The sequence below is a fragment of the Heterodontus francisci genome, chromosome 48 (genome assembly GCF_036365525.1).
Source record: "Heterodontus francisci isolate sHetFra1 chromosome 48, sHetFra1.hap1, whole genome shotgun sequence".
Lineage (NCBI taxonomy): Eukaryota > Metazoa > Chordata > Chondrichthyes > Heterodontiformes > Heterodontidae > Heterodontus > Heterodontus francisci.
The window spans coordinates 418089-443744 of NC_090418.1; the positions used below are offsets into that span (position 1 = coordinate 418089).

General features: G+C 47.3%; 1 protein-coding gene across 3 annotated transcripts; it reads left to right on the forward strand.

The window, feature by feature from the left end:
• The first annotated feature begins 2826 nt into the window (after positions 1 to 2826).
• On the forward strand, positions 2827 to 25447 carry LOC137357583 (potential E3 ubiquitin-protein ligase ariadne-2-like). Of its 3 annotated transcripts, none has more exons than XM_068024021.1 (4): positions 2827 to 2961; positions 17733 to 17830; positions 18257 to 18421; positions 24473 to 25447. In XM_068024021.1, the coding sequence occupies exons 1-4, from the start codon at positions 2907 to 2909 to the stop codon at positions 24995 to 24997; spliced, it is 843 nt and encodes a 280-aa protein (XP_067880122.1). In that variant the 5' UTR covers positions 2827 to 2906; the 3' UTR covers positions 24998 to 25447. The 3 variants fall into 3 exon arrangements, with proteins under 3 accessions (XP_067880122.1, XP_067880123.1, XP_067880124.1); XM_068024022.1 differs by having other exon boundaries at positions 18272 to 18421; XM_068024023.1 differs by lacking the exon at positions 18257 to 18421.
• Positions 25448 to 25656: the final 209 nt, after the last annotated feature.

Sequence of the window (25656 nt, forward strand, 5' to 3'; positions counted from 1 at the left end):
AGTGCTGTATCTCTAAACTAAACTAAAAGCAAGAATGTACAGGGTTATGGGGAGAAGGCAGGGGAATGGAACTGAGGGAATTGCTCTTTCAGAGAGCAGGTGTGGACATGATGGGCTGAATGGCCTCCTTCTGCACTGTAACAATTCTATGATTCTGTGATTCTGAATACAAAAGTAGGGAGGTTATGCTTCAGTTATACAGGGCATTGGTGAAACCACATCCAGAGTACTGTGTACTGTATTGGTCTCCTTATTTAAGGAAGGATATAAATGTATTAGAAGCAGTTCAGCGAAGGTTTGCTGGACTAATACCTGGAATGGGTGGGTTGTCTTATGAGGAAAGGTTGGACAAGCTAGGCTTGTACCCGCTGGAGTTTAGAAGAGTAAGAGGCGACTTGATTGAAACATATACGATTCTGAGGGATCTTGAGAGAGTGGATGTGGAAAGGATGTTTCCCCTTGTGGGAGAATCTAGAACGAGGGATCGCTATTTAAAAATAAGTTGTTGTCCATTTAAGACATAGATAAGGAGAAATTTTTTCTCTCAGAGGGTCGTGAGTCTTTGGAACTTTCTTCCTCAAAAGGCGGTGGAAGCAGAGTCTTTGAATATTTTTAAGGCAGGGGTAGATAGATTCTTGATAAACAATGGGGTGAAAGGTTATTGGGGGTAGGCAGGAATGTGGAGTTGAGGTTACAATCAGATCAGCTATGATCCCATTGAATGGTGGAGCAGACTCGAGGGGCCGAGTGGCCTACTCCTGCTCCTAATTCGTATGTTCGTATGTAGAGAGGGTACAGAGGAGATTTACGAAGATGTTTCCAGAAATGGAGATATTTAGCTATGAGGAAAGATTGGATAGGCTGTGCTTGTTTTCTTTTGGAACAGAGGAGGCTGAGGGGAGGTTTAATTGAGGTGTAGAACATTATGAGGGGCCTGGATAGCGTGGCTAGGAAGGACCTATTTCTGTTAGCAGAGACCAATAACCAAGGGGCATAGATTTAAAGTAAATTATAGAAGAAATAGATAAGAGTTGAGGAAGAATTTTTTCACCCAGAGGGTGTTGGGAACCGGGAACTCACTGACTGAAAGGATGGTAGAAACAGAAACCCTCATAGCATTCAAGAAAAAACACTTGGATATGTCCTTGAGGTGCTGCAACCAACAAGGCTATGGACAAGTAGCTGGAAAGTAGGATTAGACTGGATAACTCCTTTTTGATGACACAGACACAGTGGGTCCAATGGCCCATTTCTGTGCTGTAAATGTTTCTATATTTCCAAAAACCCAAACTTTCATCCCACTAACTCCATCCCATCCTACAAAACCTGAAACTCCTAATCCGGGTCACCTCAGCTGACACACACTGCTCCAGGAGCACATCCAGACCTCTAACAACAGCTTACTGTGTGTTCCTACCTCCCTCTGATCTACCATGAGTGGCCACACCAGGGACTCAGCCCTGCCCTCTGTGTGTCATCTCCCTATTTCTTCAAAAGTCACCGGAAAAAACCCTCACTCTGGTTTCAGCCTCTCTTCCTTCCATTTCCAGTAGAGCTCTGAGGAAGAGCTTACACCCAAATGTTAATCATCTTTCCTCTTCCTTCGTATTTCCAGCATGTTCTGTTTTTTCCCAAAAATATGCTTTAGTTATAAGATTTACAAAACAAAACTTTACATCACAGTTTAAATTCTTTGGCCTCCTTATCTCGAGAGACAATGGATAAGCGCCTGGAGGTGGTCAGTGGTTTGTGAAGCAGCGCCTGGAGTGGCTATAAAGGCCAATTCTAGAGTGACAGACTCTTTCACAGGTGCTGCAGATAAAATTGGTTGTCGGGGCTGTTACACAGTTTGCTCTCCCCTTGCGCTTCTGTCTTTTTTCCTGCCAACTGCTAAGTCTCTTCGACTCGCCACATTTTAGCCCTGTCTTTATGGCTGCCTGCCAGCTCTGGCGAACGCTGGCAACTGACTCCCACGACTTGTGATCAATGTCACAGGATTTCATGTCGCGTTTGCAGACGTCTTTAAAGCGGAGACATGGACGGCCGATGGGTCTGATACCAATGGCGAGCTCGCTGTACAATGTGTCTTTGGGGATCCTGCCATCTTCCATGTGGCTCACATGGCCAAATTGGACATTACATAACGTGCAATACAGATCAGTTTCTTTCAATACAGTACATGGGGCGGCACAGTGGTTAGCACCGCAGCCTCACAGCTCCAGCGACCCGGGTTCAATTCCGGGTACTGCCTGTGTGGAGTTTGCAAGTTCTCCCTGTGTCTGCGTGGGTTTTCTCCGGGTGCTCTGGTTTCCTCCCACAAGACAAAAGACTTGCGGGTTGGTAGATAAATTGGCCATTATAAATTGTCCCTAGTATAGGTAGGTGGTAGGGAAATATAGGGACAGGTGGGGATGTGGTAGGAATATGGGATTAGTGTAGGATTAATATAAATGGGTGGTTGATGGTCGGCACAGACTCGGTGGGCCGAAGGGCCTGTTTCAGTGCTGTATCTCTAAACTAAACTAAACTAAAATTTGCCATTACAGGCTATTTCATTTACATTCCATGTCAAATATTCTGTGGTGCATCCAGGCCCTCAGTATACTCTGTCGGGAGGGCCTTACACAGTAGCCTTTCCCCATTCATACTAATATTTTTATTTTCCTGCTGAAACTGGTGCTTGTAGAGACTGGTTTCGAACCCTCCCTGTGTTGTGCCTTGAGAGCCCTTTTTACATGAAACATGCTGAATCACGCACCAGCCAATCAGTGAACTTCAAACAGAAACTCCTGGCAGGAAGTAAAAGTGAAACACAGCTCATCAGCAGAGAGAGAGAGAGAGAGAGAGTGAGATCACAATCATCCTGCTGCTTTAGCCACCCACCCGAGGAGGCTTCTTTTCAGGTTATGGACACTGCACAGGAAAGGCACGGAGCTTCCCAGGGCGTCTGTCATCTTGCAGGTAAAACTGGTATTGACAGTGAGGGGCCAGGGAGTGACACTGAGAGGCAATAGTCTCACAGATACCCCGCTGTCCTTTCAGTTTCATTCTCTGAGCTGGCGATGCCTGCCTGGTTCTGAGCAAACTTTTCAATTTAAATCAGGAATAAAAATGCTGCAAACAAGCAAAATGGACGTCACTGCCTGAAAGAGAAATGATAGGTGAATTAAAACAAGAAATGCTGGAACCTCTCAGCAGGTCTGGCAGCATCTGTGAAAAGAGAAGCAGAGTTAACGTTTCGGGTCAGTGACCCTTCTTCGGAACTCTGTTCTGATGAAGGGTCACTGACCCGAAACATTAACTCTGCTTCTCTTTTCACAGATGCTGCCAGACCTGCTGAGAGGTTCCAGCATTTCTTGTTTTTATTCCAGATTTCCAGCATCCGCAGTATTTTGCTTTTATTTTAATGATAGGTGAATGTTTGGAATGACGACCTTTCATCAGAATTTACTTTCTGTTTAAAACTCTCCTGTTTGCTTTGCTTAAATTTTGTGCCTCTATCTCTTTAACTTTAGAGGTGTTAATATTTACTCAGTTATGTTGAAATGACAGCAGATAAACAGGCCATTCAGCCCATCCAGTCCATGTTGTCTATCCTCCACGCGAGCAGTATCCTAATCCCAAGAACCTGCCCTATTCCCAGATTCTGTTATCCCCCTTTCTTTCACCCTGATCAAATCTGTTCTCAAATATGGCTTGGTCTCTGTTTCAGTTACCAGTCGTACATCCCACAGCCTCAGAACCCCGTGTATAAAGATTTCTCCTGCTCTCTGTCCTAAATCTCTTAATGTTTAATCTTATCTCTGTGCCTCCTCATACTACACCCCTTGACTGTGGGAAACTGTCTGTTTCCATCTACTCTGTCTTATGCCTGAGAACTTTATATCGCTGTGTCAAATCACCCCTTTATCTCCTTTGTTCTAATGAAAACAGCCCCAATTTCTCAAGTCTTGCTTTGCATCTGAATTCCCTCATACCAGGCAGCATCCTAGTGAATCTGTGCTGTTCCTCTCTATCAGCACAATATGCTTTCTATAGTGTAAAGCCCAAACTACACAGTCTCACCATTATATCTCAACATGTATATTCTGAAATAAAAACAAGAAATTCTGGAACCACTCAGCAGGTCTGGCAGCATCTGTGTAAAGAGAAGCAGAGTTAATGTTTCGGGTCAGTGACCCTTTTTCGGAACTCTGTTCTGATGAAGGGTCACTGACCCGAAACGTTAACTCTGCTTCTCTTTCCACAGATGCTGCCAGACCTGCTGAGTGGTTCCAGCATTTTTTGTATTTATTTCAGATTTCCAGCATCTGCAGTATTTTGCTTTTATTTATGTATATTCTGAATCTCCCTCCATAAAACTCAGAATTCCATTAGTTTATCCACCTGAGGGGCTGCTTCAAATGTCTTGTGACCCTGAACCCACAAATTTCTCTTCTCCCTCACATCGTCCAACCATCACCCATTCCAGGCGTAATGGTTACTTTTAATATTTTACCAAAATGTACCACCTCCCATTTACTGACATTGGATTCCATCTGCCACGGTTTGGTCATTCCACTATCTTGGAGTCAGCCATGGCTCACTGGGTAGCACTCTCATCCCTGACTCAGAAGGTTGTGGGTTCAAGCCCCCTTTGTCTCAAGCTTAAAGTCCAGGCAGCTACTCCCAGTGCAGTACTGAGGGAGTGCTGCATTATCAGAGGGTCAGTACTGAGGGAAAGCTGCATTATCAGAGGGTCAGTACTGAGGGAAAGCTGCATTATCAGAGGGTCAGTACTGAAGGAGTGCTGCATTATCAGAGGGTCAGTACTGAGGGAGTGCTGCATTATCAGAGGGTCAGTACTGAGGGAAAGCTGCATTATCAGAGGGTCAGTACTGAAGGAGTGCTGCATTATCAGAGGGTCAGTACTGAGGGAGTGCTGCATTATCAGAGGGTCAGTACTGAGGGAGTGCTGCATTATCAGAGGGTCAGTACTGAGGGAACGCTGCATTATCAGAGGGTCAGTACTGAGGGAGTGCTGCATTATCAGAGGGTCAGTACTGAGGGAGTGCTGCATTCTCAGAGGGTCAGTACTGAGGGAGTGCTGCATTCTCAGAGGGTCAGTACTGAAGGAGTGCTGCATTATCAGAGGGTCAGTACTGAGGGAGTGCTGCATTATCAGAGGGTCAGTACTGAGGGAGTGCTGCATTATCAGAGGGTCAGTACTGAGGGAACGCTGCATTATCAGAGGGTCAGTAATGAAGGAGTGCTGCATTATCAGAGGGTCAGTACTGAGGGAACGCTGTATTATCAGAGGGTCAGTACTGAAGGAGTGCTGCATTATCAGAGGTCAGTACTGAAGGAGTGCTGCATTATCAGAGGTCAGTACTGAGGGAGCGCTGTATTATCAGAGGGTCAGTACTGAAGGAGTGCTGCATTATCAGAGGGTCAGTACTGAGGGAGTGATGCATTATCAGAGGGTCAGTACTGAGGGAGTGCTGCACTATCAGAGGGTCAGTACTGAGGGAGTGCTGCATTATCAGAGGGTCAGTACTAAGGGAGTGCTGCATTATCAGAGGGTCAGTACTGAGGGAGCGCTGTATTATCAGAGAGTCAGTACTGAAGGAGTGCTGCATTATCAGAGGGTCAGTACTGAGGGAGTGCTGCATTGTCAGAGGGTCAGTACTGAGGGAGCGCTGTATTATCAGAGAGTCAGTACTGAAGGAAAGCTGCATTATCAGAGGGTCAGTACTGAGGGAGTGCTGCATTATCAGAGGGTCAGTACTGAAGGAAAGCTGCATTATCAGAGGGTCAGTACTGAAGGAGTGCTGCATTATCAGAGGGTCAGTACTGAGGGAGTGCTGCATTATCAGAGGGTCAGTACTGAGGGAGTGCTGCATTATCAGAGGGTCAGTACTGAGGGAGTGCTGCATTATCAGAGGGTCAGTACTGAGGGAGTGCTGCATTATCAGAGGGTCAGTACTGAGGGAGTGCTGCTTTATCAGAGGGTCAGTACTGAGGGAGTGCTACATTATCAGAGGGTCAGTTGTGAGGGAGTGCTGCATTATCAGTGGGTCAATACTGAGGGAGTGCTACATTATCAGAGGGTCAGTTGTGAGGGAGTGCTGCATTATCAAAGGGTCAGTACTGAGGGAGTGCTACATTATCAGAGGGTCAGTTGTGAGGGAGTGCTGCATTATCAGTGGGTCAATACTGAGGGAGTGCTACATTATCAGAGGGTCAGTACTGAGGGAGTGCTGCATTATCAGAGGGTCAGTACTGATGGAGTGCTACATTATCAGAGGGTCAGTACTGAGGGAGTGCTGCATTATCAGAGGGTCAGTACTGAAGGAGTGCTGCATTATCAGAGGGTCAGTACTGATGGAGTGCTACATTATCAGAGGGTCAGTTGTGAGGGAGTGCTGCATTATCAGAGGGTCAGTACTGAGGGAGTGCTGCATTATCAGAGGGTCAGTACTGAGGGAGTGATGCATTATCAGAGAGTCAGTACTGAGGGAGTGCTGCATTATCAGAGGGTCAGTACTGAAGGAGTGCTGCATTATCAGAGGGTCAGTACTGAGGAAGTGCTGCATTATCAGAGGGTCAGTACTGAGGGAGTGCTGCATTATCAGAGGGTCAGTACTGAGGGAGTGCTGCATTATCAGAGGGTCAGTACTGAGGGAAAGCTGCATTATCAGAGGGTCAGTACTGAGGGAGTGCTGCATTATCAGAGGGTCAGTACTGAGGGAGTGCTGCATTATCAGAGGGTCACTACTGAAGGAGTGCTGCATTATCAGAGGGTCTGTACTGAAGGAAAGCTGCATTATCAGAGGGTCAGTACTGAGGGAGTGCTGCATTATCAGAGGGTCAGTACTGAGGGAGTGTTGCATTATCAGAGGGTCAGTACTGAGGGAGCGCTGCATTATCAGAGGGTCAGTACTGAGGGATTGCGACATCATCAGAGGTCAGTACTGAGGGAACGCTGTATTATCAGAGGGTCAGTACTGAGGGAGCGCTGCATTATCAGAGGGTCAGTACTGAGGGAGCGCTGCATTATCAGAGGGTCAGTACTGAGGGAGTGCTGCATTATCAGAGGGTCAGTACTGAGGGAAAGCTGCATTATCAGAGGGTCAGTACTGAGGGAGTGCTGCATTATCAGAGGGTCAGGACTGAGGGAGTGCTGCATTATCAGAGGGTCAGTACTGAGGGAGTGCTGCATTCTCAGAGGGTCAGTACTGAAGGAGTGCTGCATTATCAGAGGGTCAGTACTGAGGGAGTGCTGCATTATCAGAGGGTCAGGACTGAGGGAGCGCTGCATTATCAGAGGGTTAGTACTGAGGGAGTGCTGCATTATCAGAGGGTCAGTACTGAGGGAGTGCTGCATTATCAGAGGGTCAGTACTGAAGGATAGCTGCATTATCAGAGGGTCAGTACTGAGGGAATGCTGCATTATCAGAGGTTCAGTTGTGAGGGTGTGCTGCATTATCAGAGGGTTAGTACTGAGGGAGTGCTGCATTTTCAGAGGGTCAGTACTGAGGGAACGTTGCATTATCAGAGGGTCAGTACTGAGGGAACGCTGCATTATCAGAGGGTCAGTACTGAGGGAGTGCTGCATTATCAGAGTGTCAGTACTGAGGGAGTGCTGCATTTTCAGAGGGTCAGTACTGAGGGAACGCTGCCTTATCAGAGGGTCAGTACTGAGGGAACGCTGCATTATCAGAGGGTCAGTACTGAGGGAGTGCTGCATTATCAGAGGGTCAGTACTGAGGGAGTGCTGCATTATGAGAGGGTCAGTACTGAGGGATTGCGACATCATCAGAGGTCAGTACTGAGGGAGTGCTGCATTATCAGAGGGTCAGTACTGAGGGAGTGCTGCATTATCAGAGGGTCAGTATTGAGGGAATGCTGCATTATCAGAGGGTTAGTACTGAGGGAATGCTGCATTATCAGAGGGTCAGTACTGAGGGAGCGCTGCATTATCAGAGGGTCAGTACTGAGGGAGTGCTGCATTATCAGAGGGTCAGTACTGAGGGAACGCTGCATTATCAGAGGGTCAGTACTGAGGGAGTGCTGCATTATCAGAGGGTCAGTACTGAGGGAGTGCTGCATTATCAGAGGGTCAGTACTGAGGGAGTGCTGCATTATCAGAGGGTCAGTACTGAGGGAACGCTGCATTATCAGAGGGTCAGTGCTGAGGGAGTGCTGCTTTATCAGAGGGTCAGTACTGAGGGAACGCTGCATTATCAGAGGGTCAGTACTGAGGGAGTGCTGCATTATCAGAGGGTCAGTACTGAGGGAGTGCTGCATTATCAGAGGGTCAGTACTGAGGGAGTGCTGCATTATCAGAGGGTCAGTACTGAGGGAGTGCTGCATTCTCAGAGGGTCAGTACTGAAGGAGTGCTGCATTATCAGAGGGTCAGTACTGAGGGAGTGCTGCATTATCAGAGGGTCAGTACTGAGGGAGTGCTGCATTTTCAGAGGGTCAGTACTGAGGGAGTGCTGCATTATCAGAGGGTCAGGACTGAGGGAGTGCTGCATTATCAGAGGGTCAGTACTGAGGGAGCGCTGCATTATCAGAGGGTCAGTACTGAGGGAGTGCTGCATTCTCAGAGGGTCAGTACTGAGGGAACGCTGCCTTATCAGAGGGTCAGTACTGAGGGAGTGCTGCATTATCAGAGGGTCAGTACTGAGGGAATGCTGCATTATCAAAGGGTCAGTACTGAGGGAACAATGCATTATCAGAGGGTCAGTACTGAGGGAATGCTGCATTATCAAAGGGTCAGTACTGAGGGAACAATGCATTATCACAGGGTCAGTACTGAGGGAATGGTGCATTATCAGAGGGTCAGTACTGAGGGAGTGCTGCATTATCAGAGGGTCAGTTGTGAGGGAGTGCTACATTATCAGAGGGTCAGTTGTGAGGGAGTGCTGCATTATCAGAGGGTCAGTACTGAGGGAGTGCTGCATTATCAGAGGGTCAGTTGTGAGGGAGTGCTACATTGTCAGAGGGTCAGTTGTGAGGGAGTGCTGCATTATCATAGGGTCAGTACTGAAGGAGTGCTGCATTCTCAGAGGGTCAGTACTCTGGGATTGCTGCATTATCAGAGGGTCAGTACTGAGGGATTGCGACATCATCAGAGGTCAGTACTGAGGGAACGCTGTATTATCAGAGGGTCAGTACTGAGGGAGCGCTGCATTATCAGAGGGTCAGTACTTAGGGATTGCGACATCATCAGAGGTCAGTACTGAGGGAACGCTGTATTATCAGAGGGTCAGTACTGAGGGAGCGCTGCATTATCAGAGGGTCAGTACTGAGGGAACGCTGCATTATCAGAGGGTCAGTACTGAAGGAGTGCTGGATTATCAGAGGGTCAGTACTGAGGGACTGCTGCATTATCAGAGGGTCAGTACTGAGGGAATGCTGCATTATCACAGGGGCAGTACTGAGGGAGTGCTGCATTATCAGAGGGTTAGTACTGAGGGAGTGCTGCATTATCAGAGGGTTCGTACTGAGGGAGTGCTGCATTATCAGAGGGTTAGTACTGAGGGAGTGCTGTATTATCAGAGGGTCAGTACTGAGGGAGTGCTGCATTATCAGAGGGTCAGTACTGAGGGAGTGCTGCATTATCAGAGGGTCAGTACTGAGGGAGTGCTGCATTATCAGAGGGTTCGTACTGAGGGAGTGCTGCATTATCAGAGGGTTAGTACTGAGGGAGTGCTGCATTATCAGAGGGTCAGTACTGAGGGAGTGCTGCATTATCAGAGGGTTCGTACTGAGGGAGTGCTGCATTATCAGAGGGTTAGTACTGAGGGAGTGCTGCATTATCAGAGGGTCAGTACTGAGGGAGTGCTGCATTATCAGAGGGTCAGTACTGAGGGAGTGCTGCATTATCAGAGGGTCAGTACTGAGGGAATGCTGCATTATCACAGGGGCAGTACAGAGGGTGTGATGCATTATCAGAGAGTCAGTACTGAGGGAGTCCTGCATTATCAGAGGGTCAGTACTGAGGGAGTGCTGCATTATCAGAGGGTTCGTACTGAGGGAGTGCTGCATTATCAGAGGGTCAGTACTGAGGGGGTGCTGCATTATCAGAGGGTCAGTACTGAGGGAGTGCTGCATTATCAGAGGGTCAGTACTGAGGGAGCGCTGCATTATCAGAGGGTCAGACTCGGAGGACGGAGTTCCAGACTGGTAAGTGTAAAAAACTTACCTTGTGAATTCTCGGAGCTGACTCGGAGGGCGGAGTTCCAGGGCGGTCAGTATAAAAAACTTACCTTGGGGATTCTCTGAGCAGACTCGGAGGGCGGAGTTCCAGAGCGGTGAGTATAAAAAACTTACCTCGGGTATTCTAGGAGCAGACTCGGAGGGCGGAGTTAACCTCGGGGATTCTCGGACAGACTCGGAGGGCGGAGTTAACCTCGGGGATTCTCGGAGCAGACTCGGAGGGCGGAGTTAACCTCGGGGATTCTCGGAGCAGACTCGGAGGGCGGAGTTAACCTCGGGGATTCTCGGACAGACTCGGAGGGCGGAGTTAACCTCGGGGATTCTCGGAGCAGACTCGGAGGGCGGAGTTAACCTCGGGGATTCTCGGAGCAGACTCGGAGGGCGGAGTTAACCTCGGGGATTCTCGGACAGACTCGGAGGGCGGAGTTAACCTCGGGGATTCTCGGACAGACTCGGAGGGCGGAGTTAACCTCGGGGATTCCCGTACAGACTCGGAGGGCGGAGTTAACCTCGGGGATTCTCGGACAGACTTGGAGGGCGGAGTTAACCTCGGGGATTCTCGGACTGACTCGGAGGGCGGAGTTAACCTCGGGGATTCTCGGACAGACTCGGAGGGCGGAGTTAACCTCGGGGATTCTCGGAGCAGACTCGGAGGGCGGAGTTAACCTCGGGGATTCTCGGACAGACTCGGAGGGCGGAGTTAACCTCGGGGATTCCCGGACTGACTCGGCGGGCGGAGTTAACCTCGGGGATTAAGCTGTGACCAGATTGGCTGGTCGGGAATCTGTCCCGAATTTGAAAATAAAACTGATAAAAATTGATTAAAACACTAATTAACTAATTAATAAGTAGAGTAACTAAACCAGAGGGAGGAGATTACTGTATTTAGTTAGCATTTAGTATTTATTGCAGAAATCTAGCACTGGGGACCACATAGTTAAGTCTATCATAATTTAGTAAGCATTTAATAAGTATTTATTTATTTTAGATTCATTAACTAATTAATGCTAGAAATGTCAGTTAGAGGGGTGAAGTGCTTCACCTGTGAGATGTGGGAGGTCCGTGATGCTTCCAGCCTTCCGGGGGACTACATCTACAGGAAGTGTACCCAGTTGCAGCTCCTCACAGAGCGCATGGATCGGTTGGAGCAGCAATTAGATGCACTTAGGAGCATGCAGGTGGAAGAAAGCATCAGAGACAGGAGTTTTAGAGAAGTGGTTACACCCAAGGTGCAGGCAGATAGATGGGAGACCGCTAGAAGGGGCAGGCAGTCAGTGCAGGAATCCCCTGTGGCTATCCCCCTCTCTAACAAGTATACTGTTTTGGATACTGTTGGGGGGGATGGCCTATCAGGGGAAAACAGCAGCAGCCAGAGCAGTGGCACCACAGCTGGCACTGTTGTTCAGCAGGGAGAGAAAAAGCGCAGAAGAGCAATAGTTATAGGGGACTCTATAGTCAGGGGCACAGATAGGCGCTTCTGTGGACGTGAAAGAGACTGCAGGAAGGTATGTTGCCTCCCTGGTGCCAGGGTCAAGGATGTCTCTGAATGGACAGGGGGCATTCTGAAGGGGGAGGGCGAACAGCCAGAGGTTGTGGTACACATCGGTACCAACGACATAGGCAGGAAGAGTGACGAGGTCCTGCAGGGGGAGTTTAGGGAGTTAGGTCGTAAGTTTAAAAAAAACAGGACCTCTTGGGTTGTAATCTCAGGATTACTCCCTGTGCCACGTGCCAGTGAGGCTAGAAATAGGAAGATAGTGCAACTAAACACGTGGCTGAACAGCTGGTGTAGAAGGGAGGGTTTCAGATATCTGGATCATTGGGATCTCTTCAGGGACAGGTGGGACCTGTACAAGAAGGACGGGTTGCATCTAAACTGGAGGGGCACAAATATCCTGGCTGTAAGGTTTGCTAGCGTCACTCGGGAGGGTTTAAACTAGTGTGGCAGGGGGGTGGGAACCAGAGCAGTAGGACAGCTAGTGAAATAAATGAGGAGGAACTGGGAAATAAGGCCAGTAAGACTAAGAGGAAGAGCAGGCAGGGAGATGTTGCTGAGCACAGCGGGACTGCTGGTCTGAAGTGCATTTGTTTCAGTGCAAGAAGTATAACAGGTAAGGCAGATGAACTTAGAGTTTGGATTAGCACTTGGAAATATGATGTTGTTGCTATTACAGAGACTTGGTTGAGGGAAGGACAGGATTGGCAGCTAAACGTTCCGGGATTTAGATGCTTCAGGCAGGATAGAGGGGGATGTAAAAGGGGTGGGGGAGTTGCATTACTTGTTAAGGAGAATATCACAGCTGTACTGCGGGAGGACACCTCAGGGGTCATGCAGCGAGGCAATATGGGTGGAGCTCAGGAATAGGAAGGGTGCAGTCACGATGTTGGGGGTTTACTACAGGCCTCCCAACAGCTAGCGGGAGGTAGAGGAGAAGATATGAAAACAGATTTTGGAAAGATGTAAAGCTAACAGGGCTGTGGTGGTGGGTGATTTTAACTTCCCCTATATTGACTGGGACTCACTTAGTGCTAGGGGCTTGGATGGGGCAGAATTTGTAAGGAGCATCCAGGAGGGCTTCTTGAAACAGTATGTAGATAGTTCAACTAGGGATGGGGCCATTCTGGACCTAGTATTGGGGAATGAGCCCGGCCAGGTGGTCGAAGTTTCAGTGGGGGTGCATTTCGGGAACAGTGACCATAATTCCATAAGTTTTAAGGTACTTGTGGATAAGGATAAGAGTAGTCCTTGGGTGAAGGTGCTAAATTGGGGGAAAGCTAATTATCACAATATTAGGCAGGAACTGAAGAATTTAGATTGGGGGGCGGCTGTTTGAGGGTAAATCAACATCTGACATGTGGGAGTCTTTCAAACGTCAGCTGATTAGAATCCAGGACCAGCATGTTCCTGTGTGGAAGAAAGACAAGTTTGGCAAGTTTCGGGAAGCTTGGATAACACGGGATATTGTGAGCCTAGTCAAAAAGAAAAAGGAAGCATTTGTAAGGGCTGGAAGGCTAGGAACAGATGAAGCACTTGAGGAATATAAAGACAGTAGGAAGGAACTTAAGCAAGGAGTTAGGAGGGCTAAAAGGGGTCAGAAAAGTCATTGGCAAACAGGATTAAGGATTATCCCAAGGCTTTCTATACATATATAAAGAGCAAGAGGGTAACCAGGGAAAGGGTTGGCCCACTCAGGGACAGAGATGGGAATCTATGTGTGGAGCCAGAGGAAATGGGCAAGGTGCGAAATGAGTACTTTGCATCAGTATTCACCAAAGAGAAGGACTTGGTGGATGATGAGCCGAGGGAAGGGAAGGGAGTGCAGATAGTCTCAGTCATCTCAGTATCAAAAAGGAGGTGGTGTTGGGTGTCTTGCAAAGCATTAAGGTAGATAGGTCCCCAGGGCCTGATGGGATCTCCCCTAGAATACTGAGGAAGGCAAGGGAAGAAATTGCTAGGGCCTTGACAGAAATCTTTGCATCCTCATTGGCGACAGGGGAGGTCCCAGAGGACTGGAGAATAGCCAATGTTGTGCCTTTGTTTAAGAAGGGTAGCAAGGATAATCCAGGAAATTATAGGCAGGTGAGCCTTACGTCAGTGGTAGGGAAACTATTAGAGAGGATTATTTGGGACAGGATTTACTCCCATTTGGAAACAAACGAACTTATTAGCGAGAGACAGCATGGTTTTGTGAAGGGGAAGTCGTGTCTTACTAATTTGATTGAGTTTTTTGAGGAAGTGACGAAGATGATTGATGAAGGAAGGGCAGTGGATGTTATCTATGTGGTCTTTAGTAAAGCCTTTGACAAGGTCCCGCATGGCAGACTGGTGCAAAAGGTGAAGTCACACGGGATCAGAGGTGAGCTGGCAAGATGGATACAGAACTGGCTCAGTCACAGAAGACAGAGGGTATCAGTGGATGGGTGTTTTTCTGAATGGAGGGATGAGACTAGTGGTGTTCCGCAGGGATCAGTGCTGGGACCTTTGCTGTTTGTAGTATATATAAATGATTTGGAGGAAAATGTAGCTGGTCTGATTAGTAAGTTTGCGGACGACACAAAGGTTGGTGGAGTTGCGGATAATGATGAGGATTGTCAGAGGATACAGCAGGATATAGATCGGTTGGAGAATTGGGCAGAGAAATGGCAGATGGAGTTTAATCCGGACAAATGTGAGGTAATGCATTTTGGAAGGTCTAATGCAGGTGGGAGGTATACAGTAAATGGCAGAACCCTTAGGAGTATTGACAGGCAGAGAGATCTGGGCGTACAGGTCCACAGGTCACTGAAAGTGGCAACGCAGGTGATAAGGTAGTCAAGAAGGCATACGGCATGCTTGCCTTCATCAGTCGGGGCATAGAGTATATAAATTGGCAAGTCATGTTGCAGCTGCACAGAATTTCAGTTCGGCCACACTTAGAATATTGCGTGCAATTCTGGTCGCCACACTATGCTGCATTATCAGAGGGTCAGTACTGAGGGAACGCTACATTATCAGAGGGTTAGTACTGAGGGAACGCTACATTATCAGAGGGTTAGTACTGAGGGAACGCTACATTATCAGAGGGTTAGTACTGAGGGAGTGCTACATTATCAGAGGGTCAGTACTGAGGGAACGCTACATTATCAGAGGGTTAGTACTGAGGGAACGCTGCATTATCAGAGGGTTAGTACTGAGGGAACGCTACATTATCAGAGGGTTAGTACTGAGGGAACGCTACATTATCAGAGGGTTAGTACTGAGGGAACGCTACATTATCAGAGGGTTAGTACTGAGGGAACGCTGCATTATCAGAGGGTCAGTACTGAGGGAACGCTACATTATCAGAGGGTCAGTACTGAGGGAACGCTACATTATCAGAGGGTCAGTACTGAGGGAACGCTGCATTATCAGAGGGTCAGTACTGAGGGAACGCTGCATTATCAGAGGGTCAGTACTGAGGGAACGCTACATTATCAGAGGGTTAGTACTGAGGGAACGCTACATTATCAGAGGGTTAGTACTGAGGGAGTGCTACATTATCAGAGGGTCAGTACTGAGGGAACGCTACATTATCAGAGGGTCAGTACTGAGGGAACGCTACATTATCAGAGGGTTAGTACTGAGGGAACGCTGCATTATCAGAGGGTTAGTACTGAGGGAACGCTGCATTATCAGAGGGTCAGTACTGAGGGAACGCTACATTATCAGAGGGTTAGTACTGAGGGAACGCTACATTATCAGAGGGTCAGTACTGAGGGAACGCTACATTATCAGAGGGTCAGTACTGAGGGAACGCTACATTATCAGAGGGTTAGTACTGAGGGAACGCTACATTATCAGAGGGTTAGTACTGAGGGAACGCTACATTATCAGAGGGTTAGTACTGAGGGAACGCTGCACTGTTGGATTTGTTGTCTTTCAGATGAGATGTTAAACTGAGGCCTTGTCTACTCTCTCCAATGGATGTAAATGATCCCATGGCATTATTTCAAAGATGAGCAGGAGAGATTGTCCTGGGCCAATATGTATCCCTCAACCAACATCAGAAAAATTTCATGATCTGGTCAATATCACATTGTTGCTTGCGGGAGCTTGCTGTGCATTAAATGGCTGCTGGGTTTCCTAGATTACAAGATGATTACACTTCAGAAACATTTCATTGGCTGGAAAGCACTCTGAGAAGTCCTGAGGTTGTGAAAAGCACCTATTACAACCAGGTGAGGAAGGGGTTTAGGGGTGCCCTCTTGACCATTTCCTGGTTTGGCCGTAACAGGGTTTAACTTTCAAAAATACAGTGTTTTTAGCTTCCCCTCAGTGAGTCCTTGCTCACTGCTCTCTCATTGTAATTGTAAAGATATCAACCAGACAGGTTTTCTCAGATTTAAACAAGAAATGTATAAGTTTATTAACCTTAAAACTCTAACTCAGTTAAAACTACAAAAAATACATGATTCAACCACACTAGCCTGCATACACAATAAACACACACACAGATACAGAGGAGGAGAAAAATTAAAGGGAGAAGGTTTGAAGTAGTAGAGGGAATTTAGTTACTGGTTTTGGGTTGGATGTAAAGTCTTTGATGAAAGTTAAGTCTTGCAGTTCTCACTGGGACCCAGTGCACACTTTCACACTTGTTTTGCTGGTACTGAAGGCTGCGGGGGTCTCTGTTTTGAGCCTTAAGTTACTTCCGTGGGTCCCTGGAACTTTGTGAGAGAGAGAGAGAGAGAGAGAGACAAAGAGAGAGAGACCTTGCTTCTCTTTGGTCTTCAAAAGAAGTCTGCTAAAAACTTTACTGTGATGCACAATTCAATCAATTCCCAGTTTGGCCAGCAGGTTAGTCATGTGACCAGCTCCTTGTTTGAAACAGCCTCGCCTTCGAGATTTGTTGATTCTTCAGAGCTTACAAGACACACTCAGTGGGGGCGGGGGCGGTGGGGGGGGGGGGTGGTGGGTGGTTGGTGGTGGAGTGCTGGCTCTTACACAGACAATGACTCTGAATGTCTGTTCATAATCACTATTGACAAAACCAATCTGGCTAATTGAATCAGGGAGCATTCCCATTGTCTCTCTAGGCCACTGTCTCTCAGAATGCAAATGTGCAGCCATGTTTTCAGCCACTGCTCTGTGGTCCTTTTAAACAAGTTATGCTCAATGTCCAGTAAACATTCAAATAGTGTTCCATATGCTGAAATTAATATATTTCCATTTGGCAGGTGTGGTTTCTGTCGCACACTGCAGAAAGAAAAGCTTTTCTTTTTCTAAGCAATATCCTCTTGCAACTTTCTTTGGTCCTTAGAATTATTTACTCTGCCTCCTATTTTAGTATCATCTGCAGATATGGACATCACTCCCTCTAGCCTAATACCCAAATCATTGATGCAGATAGTGACCAGAAGCATTCCCAGAACAGAACCACTGGGACATCACTACCCACTTCCATCCACCGAAAAACTGTTCAACTCTGTTTCTTCTATTATTAACAGGCTTTAATCTGATTTTCTTACTTTCCTCATATTCCATATCCATGTACCTTCTCTAATTTCATCCCGTTCTGGTTCTCTACAGCAACAACACCCCCCCCCCCCCCCCCCTCCATGTGTCCTCTTTGCAATACCTTAAATAAGCAGACTGCAGATATCCTGGTCCATTTTCATACCCTGAATCCATAGCTCTAGAGCTAGTGTGTGAACATGGTCACAGTTTTATTTGCTATTGATTTTAGTTGCATCCCCCATCTGAGTGCGAGGGAGCAAACGATGAATATAGGCCACTGATACTGAGGGAACAAAAGGAAAGAGGAGGAATGGAGAAAATGACTTTTTATCCAGGGTGGTGCTCTGGGTCTATTACACTCTGTGCTTTATTGAGTGGCAGCAGCAGAATTCACACCTGGGGACTTGTAATCTTGCTCAAGTTGGAAACTACCATCCTCCCAGAGCCTTTTACAGATTAGCACTGAGGCAGGACTGGGTGGGGTACAACTGGGAGATGAAGAACCTGAAAGAATGAATAAACAAATGGATTTCATGATTCTGCCTTCAGACACCAGCAGTTCCAGTAGTCTCCGAGCCAAAGCCTCATGTGGACACATCACAGAGCCCCTGAGTCTAAAAGCCTGGGCCAAGGCTCGGATAGAAATGGTGAGTTTCTCAATCATTATTTGGTCAATGTGGTATTTATACATGCCTGATTTTCCACCTTCTCTCTTGAGGATGTTGCCCTGTGCTAACTGTATCTCTCTCTGGGCACTTGCCATAGTCCAGTACCTCAACTCAATGGATAAGGACCAAGCTGAGTTTGGCTCTTGTTATTGTCTGGGTGTGAATGGGATGAAAGCTCATAATCACTATGTGGTACTCCACTACCACATCAGCCTCCCTCCACCCCAAACCCTCTCCAATTCCCCCAGTGTCTGCATAACCATGAATTGGCAACAAGTACCCAGCAGGTTACTGCCTGACAGCTCAAATTGCGCCTCCTTTTCCCGCCTGAATCCTGCTCCCATCACTCTCTTCTCATCCCTCTCCCTATTCTTCTTCCTGCTCTTCATTCTGACAATCACACAGATTCTGTCTCCTCAGGGAATCCGTTCTTTTCCATGTCAGAGCTGTAAGAAGGAATGGGTCTGGCAGGAGGTGTGCAAATTGGCACTCTTCAGTGAAGAGGAGAGGGAGTGTTATGAGCAAAAACTGGTGGAACTAACCAAAGATGACACTGCATCTTACAAAAAGGTAATGAGCAACACATTGAGGGAGATGGGCAGAAAGACGCAGGGATTGGGTGGTGTAATTAGCTAAAACAGTGTTGGGGGTATATAAACATTCTGATGCCTCTCTGATGACTGTATGGGAACATATGAAATGAATTGTGATCCAGTTTTAACCCAGTTCCAACAATGCACAGCCCCACAACATCAACCTATGCCAATTCAGCACCAAACTGGTCATCTCAGCCAGAGAGATTAACAGTGTCAGTCTGCTGTTTTTTCACAAGGCAACCAAGTGATTTTACACACTTGGGGATATTGGTGCAGCTTGTGCATTCTTGCTTATCCAATGAGTGATTGTTGGGACAGTCTGGAGGGAGCTTTACTCTGTATCTAACCCCCATTTTTTTTTCTTTTCTTTTCTTTTTCTTTTTTTTATAGCCACTCGGCAGCTCCAATCAAGCAACAGCCAACCCCTTGCTGTACCTGTCCTGGGAGTGTTTGATGGGGACAGTGTAGAGGGAGCTTTACTCTGTATCTAACCCCGTTTTTTTTTTTCTTTTTCTGTTAGGGAGATTCACTCTGTATCTAACCCATACTGTACCTGCCCTGGGAGTGTTTGATGAGACAGTGTAGAGGGAGCTTTACTCTGTATCTAACCCATACTGTACCTGCCCTGGGAGTGTTTGATGAGACAGTGTAGAGGGAGTTTTACTCTGTATCTAACCCCCGTGCTGTACCTGCTCTGGGTGTGTTTAATATTTGAGTGTTTTGAGTTTCTGTCAGTACGCTTGTGGTAGTTATTTGCTTCTGATCATTATCGAGTGAACCATGTGGACAGTGTGTGCATATAAATGTTGCTTGAGGTCAAGATCAGGTTTGATGTTGATGGCCTCTGCAGTCAAATAGTTTGCTAACACTCACAATTCACAATGACCTCTTGGGAAATGTAAGGCAGTCAACATCAGCAGCACAGGAAACAGAAAGAAAAGTAGAATTTGTAGCACTCAAAGGGCCATTGGGCCCATTCCAGCTATGCCACCTTCTAGGAAAACATTCCTTGGAATTCCCTGCTCCTGTCCTTTCTCCACACCCTTTAAAAAGATCCAATATTGATCCACTTGACTATTATCAGTTACAATGGATTCTGCCTCACCACTGTTTCTGGTGGAACAGACCACGTCTTAAGGTGAAATCTCTCGGGATTCACCCCTGGGTATTGGCTGTCATAGTTCCTCCTTCATTGTGTCTGTGGCTAAAACAGCAGGGGCAAGAACAGGTGAAATCATGACAGCTCTGAATAAGAACCAAGAGAAGCCTTTGATCCAGAAATCAGTGCCTGACCTCACCCTCCAGCAGATGAAACCTCATCTCATCCCACCATCTATGAGCAAATTTCCAATTCCTACCCTGCCCCCACTCTACCGCAATCTGTCTTGGTCACTTCCCACTTCCCAAACTACTAACAACACGAATGAAAGAACAAACTTGCATTAATACAACACCTATCACATGTCAAAGCATGTTACATCACATTTAACAAAGTGCTTTTGAACTGTAGTTACAGCTTGTTATATTAACAAACGCACCTGTCAAATCCCTAAAACAGAAAATGAGATGATTGGCCACAGTAAATGTCCTTGGTTGAGGGAGAAGTGTTGGCTGGTTTTCTTCTTCTTTGGCCTCCTTGTCTCGAGAGACAATGGGTAAGCGCCTGGAGGTGGTCAGTGGTTTGTGGAGCAGTGCCTGGAGTGGCTATAAAGGCCAATTCTAGAGTGACAGATTCTTCCACAGGCGCTGCAGATAAAATTGGTTGTCGGGGCTGTTACACAGTTGGCTCTCTCCTTACACTTCTGTCTTTTTTCCTGCCAACTGCTAAGTTTCTTCGACTCTTTAGCCCCGCCTTTATGGCTGCCCGCCAGCTCTGACGATCACTGGCAACTGACTCCCACGAATTGTGGTCAGTGTCACAGGACTTCATGTCGCGTTTGCAGACGTGTTTAAAGCGGAGACATGGATGGCCAGTGGGTCTGATACCAGTGACGAGCTCGCTGTAGAATGTGTCCTTGGGGATCCTGCCATCTTCCATGTGGCTCACATGGCCAAGCCATCACGAGCGCCGCTGGCTTAGTAGGGTGTATATGCTGGGGATGTTGGCCGCCTCGAGGACTTCTGTGTTGGAGATACGGTCCTGCCACCTGATGCCAAGTATTCTCCAGAGGCAGCGAAGATGGAATGAATTGAGACGTCGCTCTTGGCTGACATACGTTGTCCAGGCCTTGCTGCCGTAGAGCAAGGTACTGAGGACACAGGCTTGATACACTCGGACTTTTGTGTTTCGTGTCAGTGCGCCATTTTCCCACACTCTCTTGGTCAGTCTGGACATAGCAGCGGACGCCTTTCTCACGCGCTTGTTGATTTCTGCATCGAGAGACAAGTTACTGGTGATAGTTGAGCCTAGGTAGATGAACTCTTGAACCATTTCCAGAGCGTGGTCGCCGATATTGATGGATGGAGCATTTCTGATGTCCTGTCCCATGATCGTTTTCTTGAGCTGATGGTTCGGCCAAATTCGTTGCAGGCGGCCGCAAACCTGTCGATGAGTCTCTTCTGTGTGGGATGTTAAAGCAGCATCGTCAGCAAAGAGGAGTTCCCTGATGAGGACCTTTCGTACTTTGGTCTTTGCTCTAAGACGGGCAAGGTCGAACAACCTACTACCTGATGTGTGGAGGAAAATTCCTTCTTCTGAAGACTTGAACGCATGTGAGAGCAGCAGTGAGAAGAAAATCCCAAACAGTGTAGGTGCGAGAACACAGCCCTGTTTCACAACACTCAGGATAGGAAAGGGGTCTGATGAGGCACCGCTATGCTGAATTGTGCCTTTCATATTGTCATGGAATGATGTGATGATACTTCGTAGCTTTGGTGGACATCTGATCTTTGCTAGTAATCTGAAGAGACCACGTCTGCTGACGAGGTCAAAGCTTTGGTGAGATCTAGGGAAGCAACGTAGAGGGGCATCTGTTGTTCGCGGCATTTCTCCTGTAGCTGGCGAAGGAAGAACAGCATGTCAATGGTGGATCTTTCTGCTCGAAAGCCACACTGTGCCTCAGGATAGACATGCTCAGCCAGTTTCTGGAGTCTGTTTAAAACGATTTGAGCGAAGATTTTCCCCACTATGCTGAGCACGGAGATTCCACGGTAGTTGTTGCAGTCACCGCGGTCACCCTTGTTCTTATAGAGGGTGATGATATTGGCATCGCGCATGTCCTGTGGTACTGCTCCCTCATCCCAGCACAGGCAAAGCAGTTCATGGAGTGCTGAGAGTATAGCAGGCTTGGCACTCTTGATGATTTCAGGGGTAATGCCGTCCTTCCCAGGGGCTTTTCCACTGGCTAGAGAATCAATGGCATCACTGAGTTCCGATTTTGTTGGCTGTACGTCCAGCTCATCCATGACTGGCAGAGACTGGGCTGCATTGAGGGCGGTCTCAGTGACAACATTCTCCCTGGAGTACAGTTCTAGGTAGTGTTCCACCCAGCGGTCCATTTGCTTGCGTTGGTCAGTGATTGTTTCCCCTAATTTAGACTTGAGGGGAGCGATCTTCATGATGGTTGGCCCAAAAGCTCTCTTAATGCCATCATACTTTTCCGAATGTTTCCGGTGTCGGAGGCCAGCTGAATACGACTGCATAGGTGTCGCCAGTGGTCACTTACGCAGCACCTGGCTGTTCTTTGCGTAGCATTTCTGGCTGCTTTCAGTGCTATGGATGTTAACTCGCTGGGGGCTTTCTTGTAGTTCAACAGTGCAATGCTCTTAGCGGTTATGACAGGTTCCAGCTCTTCAAAGTGAGATTGAAACCAGTCTGCATTCTGCTCCACACGTTTGCCATAGGTGGTCATTGCTGAGTCATAGATGGCGTCTCTGATGTGGGCCCACTTGGTCTCTGCATCCCCTGTAGGAGTGTTTTGAAGGGCTTTTTCAAGTGAATTTAGAAACTTATGTAACAGCTGTGGATAAGAAATTCTGTTAGTGTTGATCCGCGGGGGGCCCTTCTGCTTGGAGTGATGCAGCTTCTTTGGTTTGAGTCTAACTTTGCTGCACACCAGGGAGTGGTCGGTGTCACAGTCCGCACTGTGGAAGCTGCGTGTGATTTAGACACTGTTTGTAGAGGCTTGCCTTGTGACGATGAGGTCCAGCTGGTGCCAACAACGTGATCTTGGGTGTCTCCATGAAACCTGGTGACAGGATTTAGTATGAAAGAACGAGTTGGTGATGCAGAGGTTGTGATAGGTACACAACTCCAGCAGTCTCTGTCCATTCTCATTCATCCTTCCAATGCCATGGTGCCCAAGGCAGGAGGGCCTTGAGTCATGGTCGGCCCCAACCCTGGCGTTAAAGTCCCCCAGCAGGAACAAATGTTCGGTATTGGGAATGCTACTAATGATATTATGGAGTTCCTCATAGAACTGGTCTTTAACTTCAGGTGGGGAGCAGTGTGTTGGAGCATAGATGCTGAGTAGGTGTACTGGACCAGAGGCAGTGAGCAGTCGGTTGGACAGTATGCGTTCTGAGCCATTTGAAGGTGGCTCTATCATGCTGAGCAAAGAGTTTCTGATGGTGAAGCCCACTCCGTGCTGTCTTGGTTCTTCAGGATCCCTACCCTTTTAGCATTGACTATTCACTCAAAACCTGGAGTGGGGCTGCAAATCACAACTTCCTGATTGTACAGTAATAGCCCCACCAAGGTGGGAATTGGAAATTTGCTTATAGGTGAAGGGAGGAGGTATTATCTGCTGGAGGGTGAGGTCTGACCCTGATTTCTGGATCAAAGGCTTCTTTTCAGTATGATCCCTGCCAAATGAATGAAAGGGACACATGGAGCAGCAAGAGGGCTGTTGTGAACACTGCCTGACTGCACTGCATTGATTGCACCTCCATCTGCACTGACTACCTCAGCCTCCACTGACTGCACCTGCAACAACTGCACCTTCCCCTATACTGCACCTACACTGAGTGCACCTCCACCTATGCTGCCCTGCACCGACTCCAATAACACTTAACCTGCAGTGTCTGCACCTCAACCTCCAGCATCTGCATTGCACCGACTGCACTGCACCAACTACACCTTCACCTCTGCCGACTGAACCTGCACCGACTGCAATGCACCAACTACACCTTCACCTTTACCGACTGCACCTTAACCTCTACCGACTGCACTTCACCTGCACCGACTGCACCTTAACCTGCACCTCAACCTCTATCGACTGCACCTGCACCTTCACCGGCACCGACTGCACTGGACCAACTGCACCTTAACCTCTGCCGATCACACCTTCACCTGCACTGACTCCACCTCCACCTATACTGCAGCTGCACCTACTGAACTCTTCCTTTACTGCATCTCCAACTCCATCGACTGATAGCTCTGACACATGCTTAGATTTTGGAACAAGTCAGAATATTTAAAGATGAAACAAAATTCTGTGAAATAAAGAGCAGTTGATCTCAGCATCTGAAAGAGAAATGTCAAATGAATATTTCACTTGGAATCATTTGTCATAACACCCACCTTTCCTGTTTCACATTCTGATGAACTGCTGTGTATATTTAGCATGTTATGATGGTTTTATTGCATTTTAGCAGCTCAGAAACGTAACAGGTGGTCAATTGGTGGCTGAAAATGTAATCACATCACTGACATGGCACTCTGCAAATCTCTTTTGACATTAAGTTTTGCTTCAGATAACAGTACACCTTTATCTCCCATTTCCTCCCCCACCCTGCCACGAATGAGTTGGCTTATTTTGGGGGTACGGTTCAAGGGTTCACACTGCCCTCTAGCACTACATCCAAGTGGCCATCCTTCATGTGACAAGGAATGTTAGCAGGCTTTTCAACCAAGGGGGCATCACAGCTGAACCAGCAAAAGTAGCTACCTCTCTGCTACTTGGGCTGTGCCCTCAACCTGAGTCTGGACAAGTTGGGTAAACTGGGGTGCGGGTGGTGGTGGAGTGAAGATAAATAAACGATTATTGCATATGTTAATTCTCTCTTTCTCTTTCATGTGTGTTAGTGTCCTGACTGCAATTTCCTTGTGCAGAGAGTGGATCTGCAGAGCCTGTGTGTGGAGTGTCTGTTCTGTTCCAACGCAAGAGGGAAGCTCTATCAGTTCTGCTGGGACTGTCTGAGAGAGTGGAAAAGCCCAGCCTCACACAGCACTGACTGTGGCAACAAATCCTGCACCATCACGGCAATGTTGCTGTCCTGCCCACTCATTGAGGCCCCTGATATTGAGGTACATCAGTGCCCTGTAGTTCGGGCATGTCCCAACTGCGAGGCCCTGGTCTCCCACTGTCTGGAGGGCTGTCCACAAGTGGAGTGTCCCAACTGTTTTCATTCGTTCTGTTATCGTTGCTTGGGTATTGAAGAGTGTAACTATGCAGAAATTGTGGAACTGAGTGATGACGACGACACAGATTACGAGAATTGTGATGATTCCTCTGAATGTATCAGAGCTGGAAGACAGAAAATTACTGGCAGAAAGAACTACAAAATAAATCCAACCTACAAGCTGAATGAGGATGTGACAGATAATTAATAGAAGGCAACAACTACCAGAAATTTATCTAACCTTGGCCGGCAGAGCATCCTTGATATCAGGAGTGAATGACTGCATGTCCTCCTCCCAGTGATGGTCAAGGCACAAGGAACGCTGTGGCCAGTACAGTTTTAACCTGAACTTGATCAGACACACCCTATTACAAACATCAGCAGCCCGATCCCAAACAACAATAGTGACAGAGAAAATAAAAATTAAAACTTTCACGCATCATGACTCTTTAAACCTTAACATGCTTACATAGTATGAATGATTATTGAAGGGCCGCAATTATTGTTATATAGGATATAGTTAGATAACCTATTTCACTAGCAACGTTACATCAGAATCTCTACACTTTCAACAGTTCTACAACCCTCTGGGGTCGCTGTGCTTCTGTGAAGCACCTTCAGATGATTTACTACAATAAAGACACTGTATAACTGCAAATTTTTGAGCAATATCATTCTGCCATGCAATTTCAATACAATGAAGCAAACTTTAAACCAGGACTAACATTCCTTTAGGACAATTCCCTTCGGAAAGAATTTAAATGTTTTCTTTAATTTTTCTCCTCTGCTACAGGTGTAGATCCTTGGTGAGGTACAGTTCCACACAGACACTATGTGCCATCTTGTCCAAGTTACCATTCTTCATGT

What these genes read in the sequence shown, in the direction of transcription:
- LOC137357583 (XM_068024021.1), top strand. Translation starts at nt 2,907, where the DNA reads ATGGACACTGCACAGGAAAGGCACGGAGCTTCCCAGGGCGTCTGTCAT. An exon ending in CCAAGGCTCGGATAGAAATG is followed by an intron (nt 17,831 to 18,256) that starts GTGAGTTTCTCA and finishes ACAATCACACAG; the next exon opens with ATTCTGTCTCCTCAGGGAAT. An exon ending in ACACTGCATCTTACAAAAAG is followed by an intron (nt 18,422 to 24,472) that starts GTAATGAGCAAC and finishes CATGTGTGTTAG; the next exon opens with TGTCCTGACTGCAATTTCCT.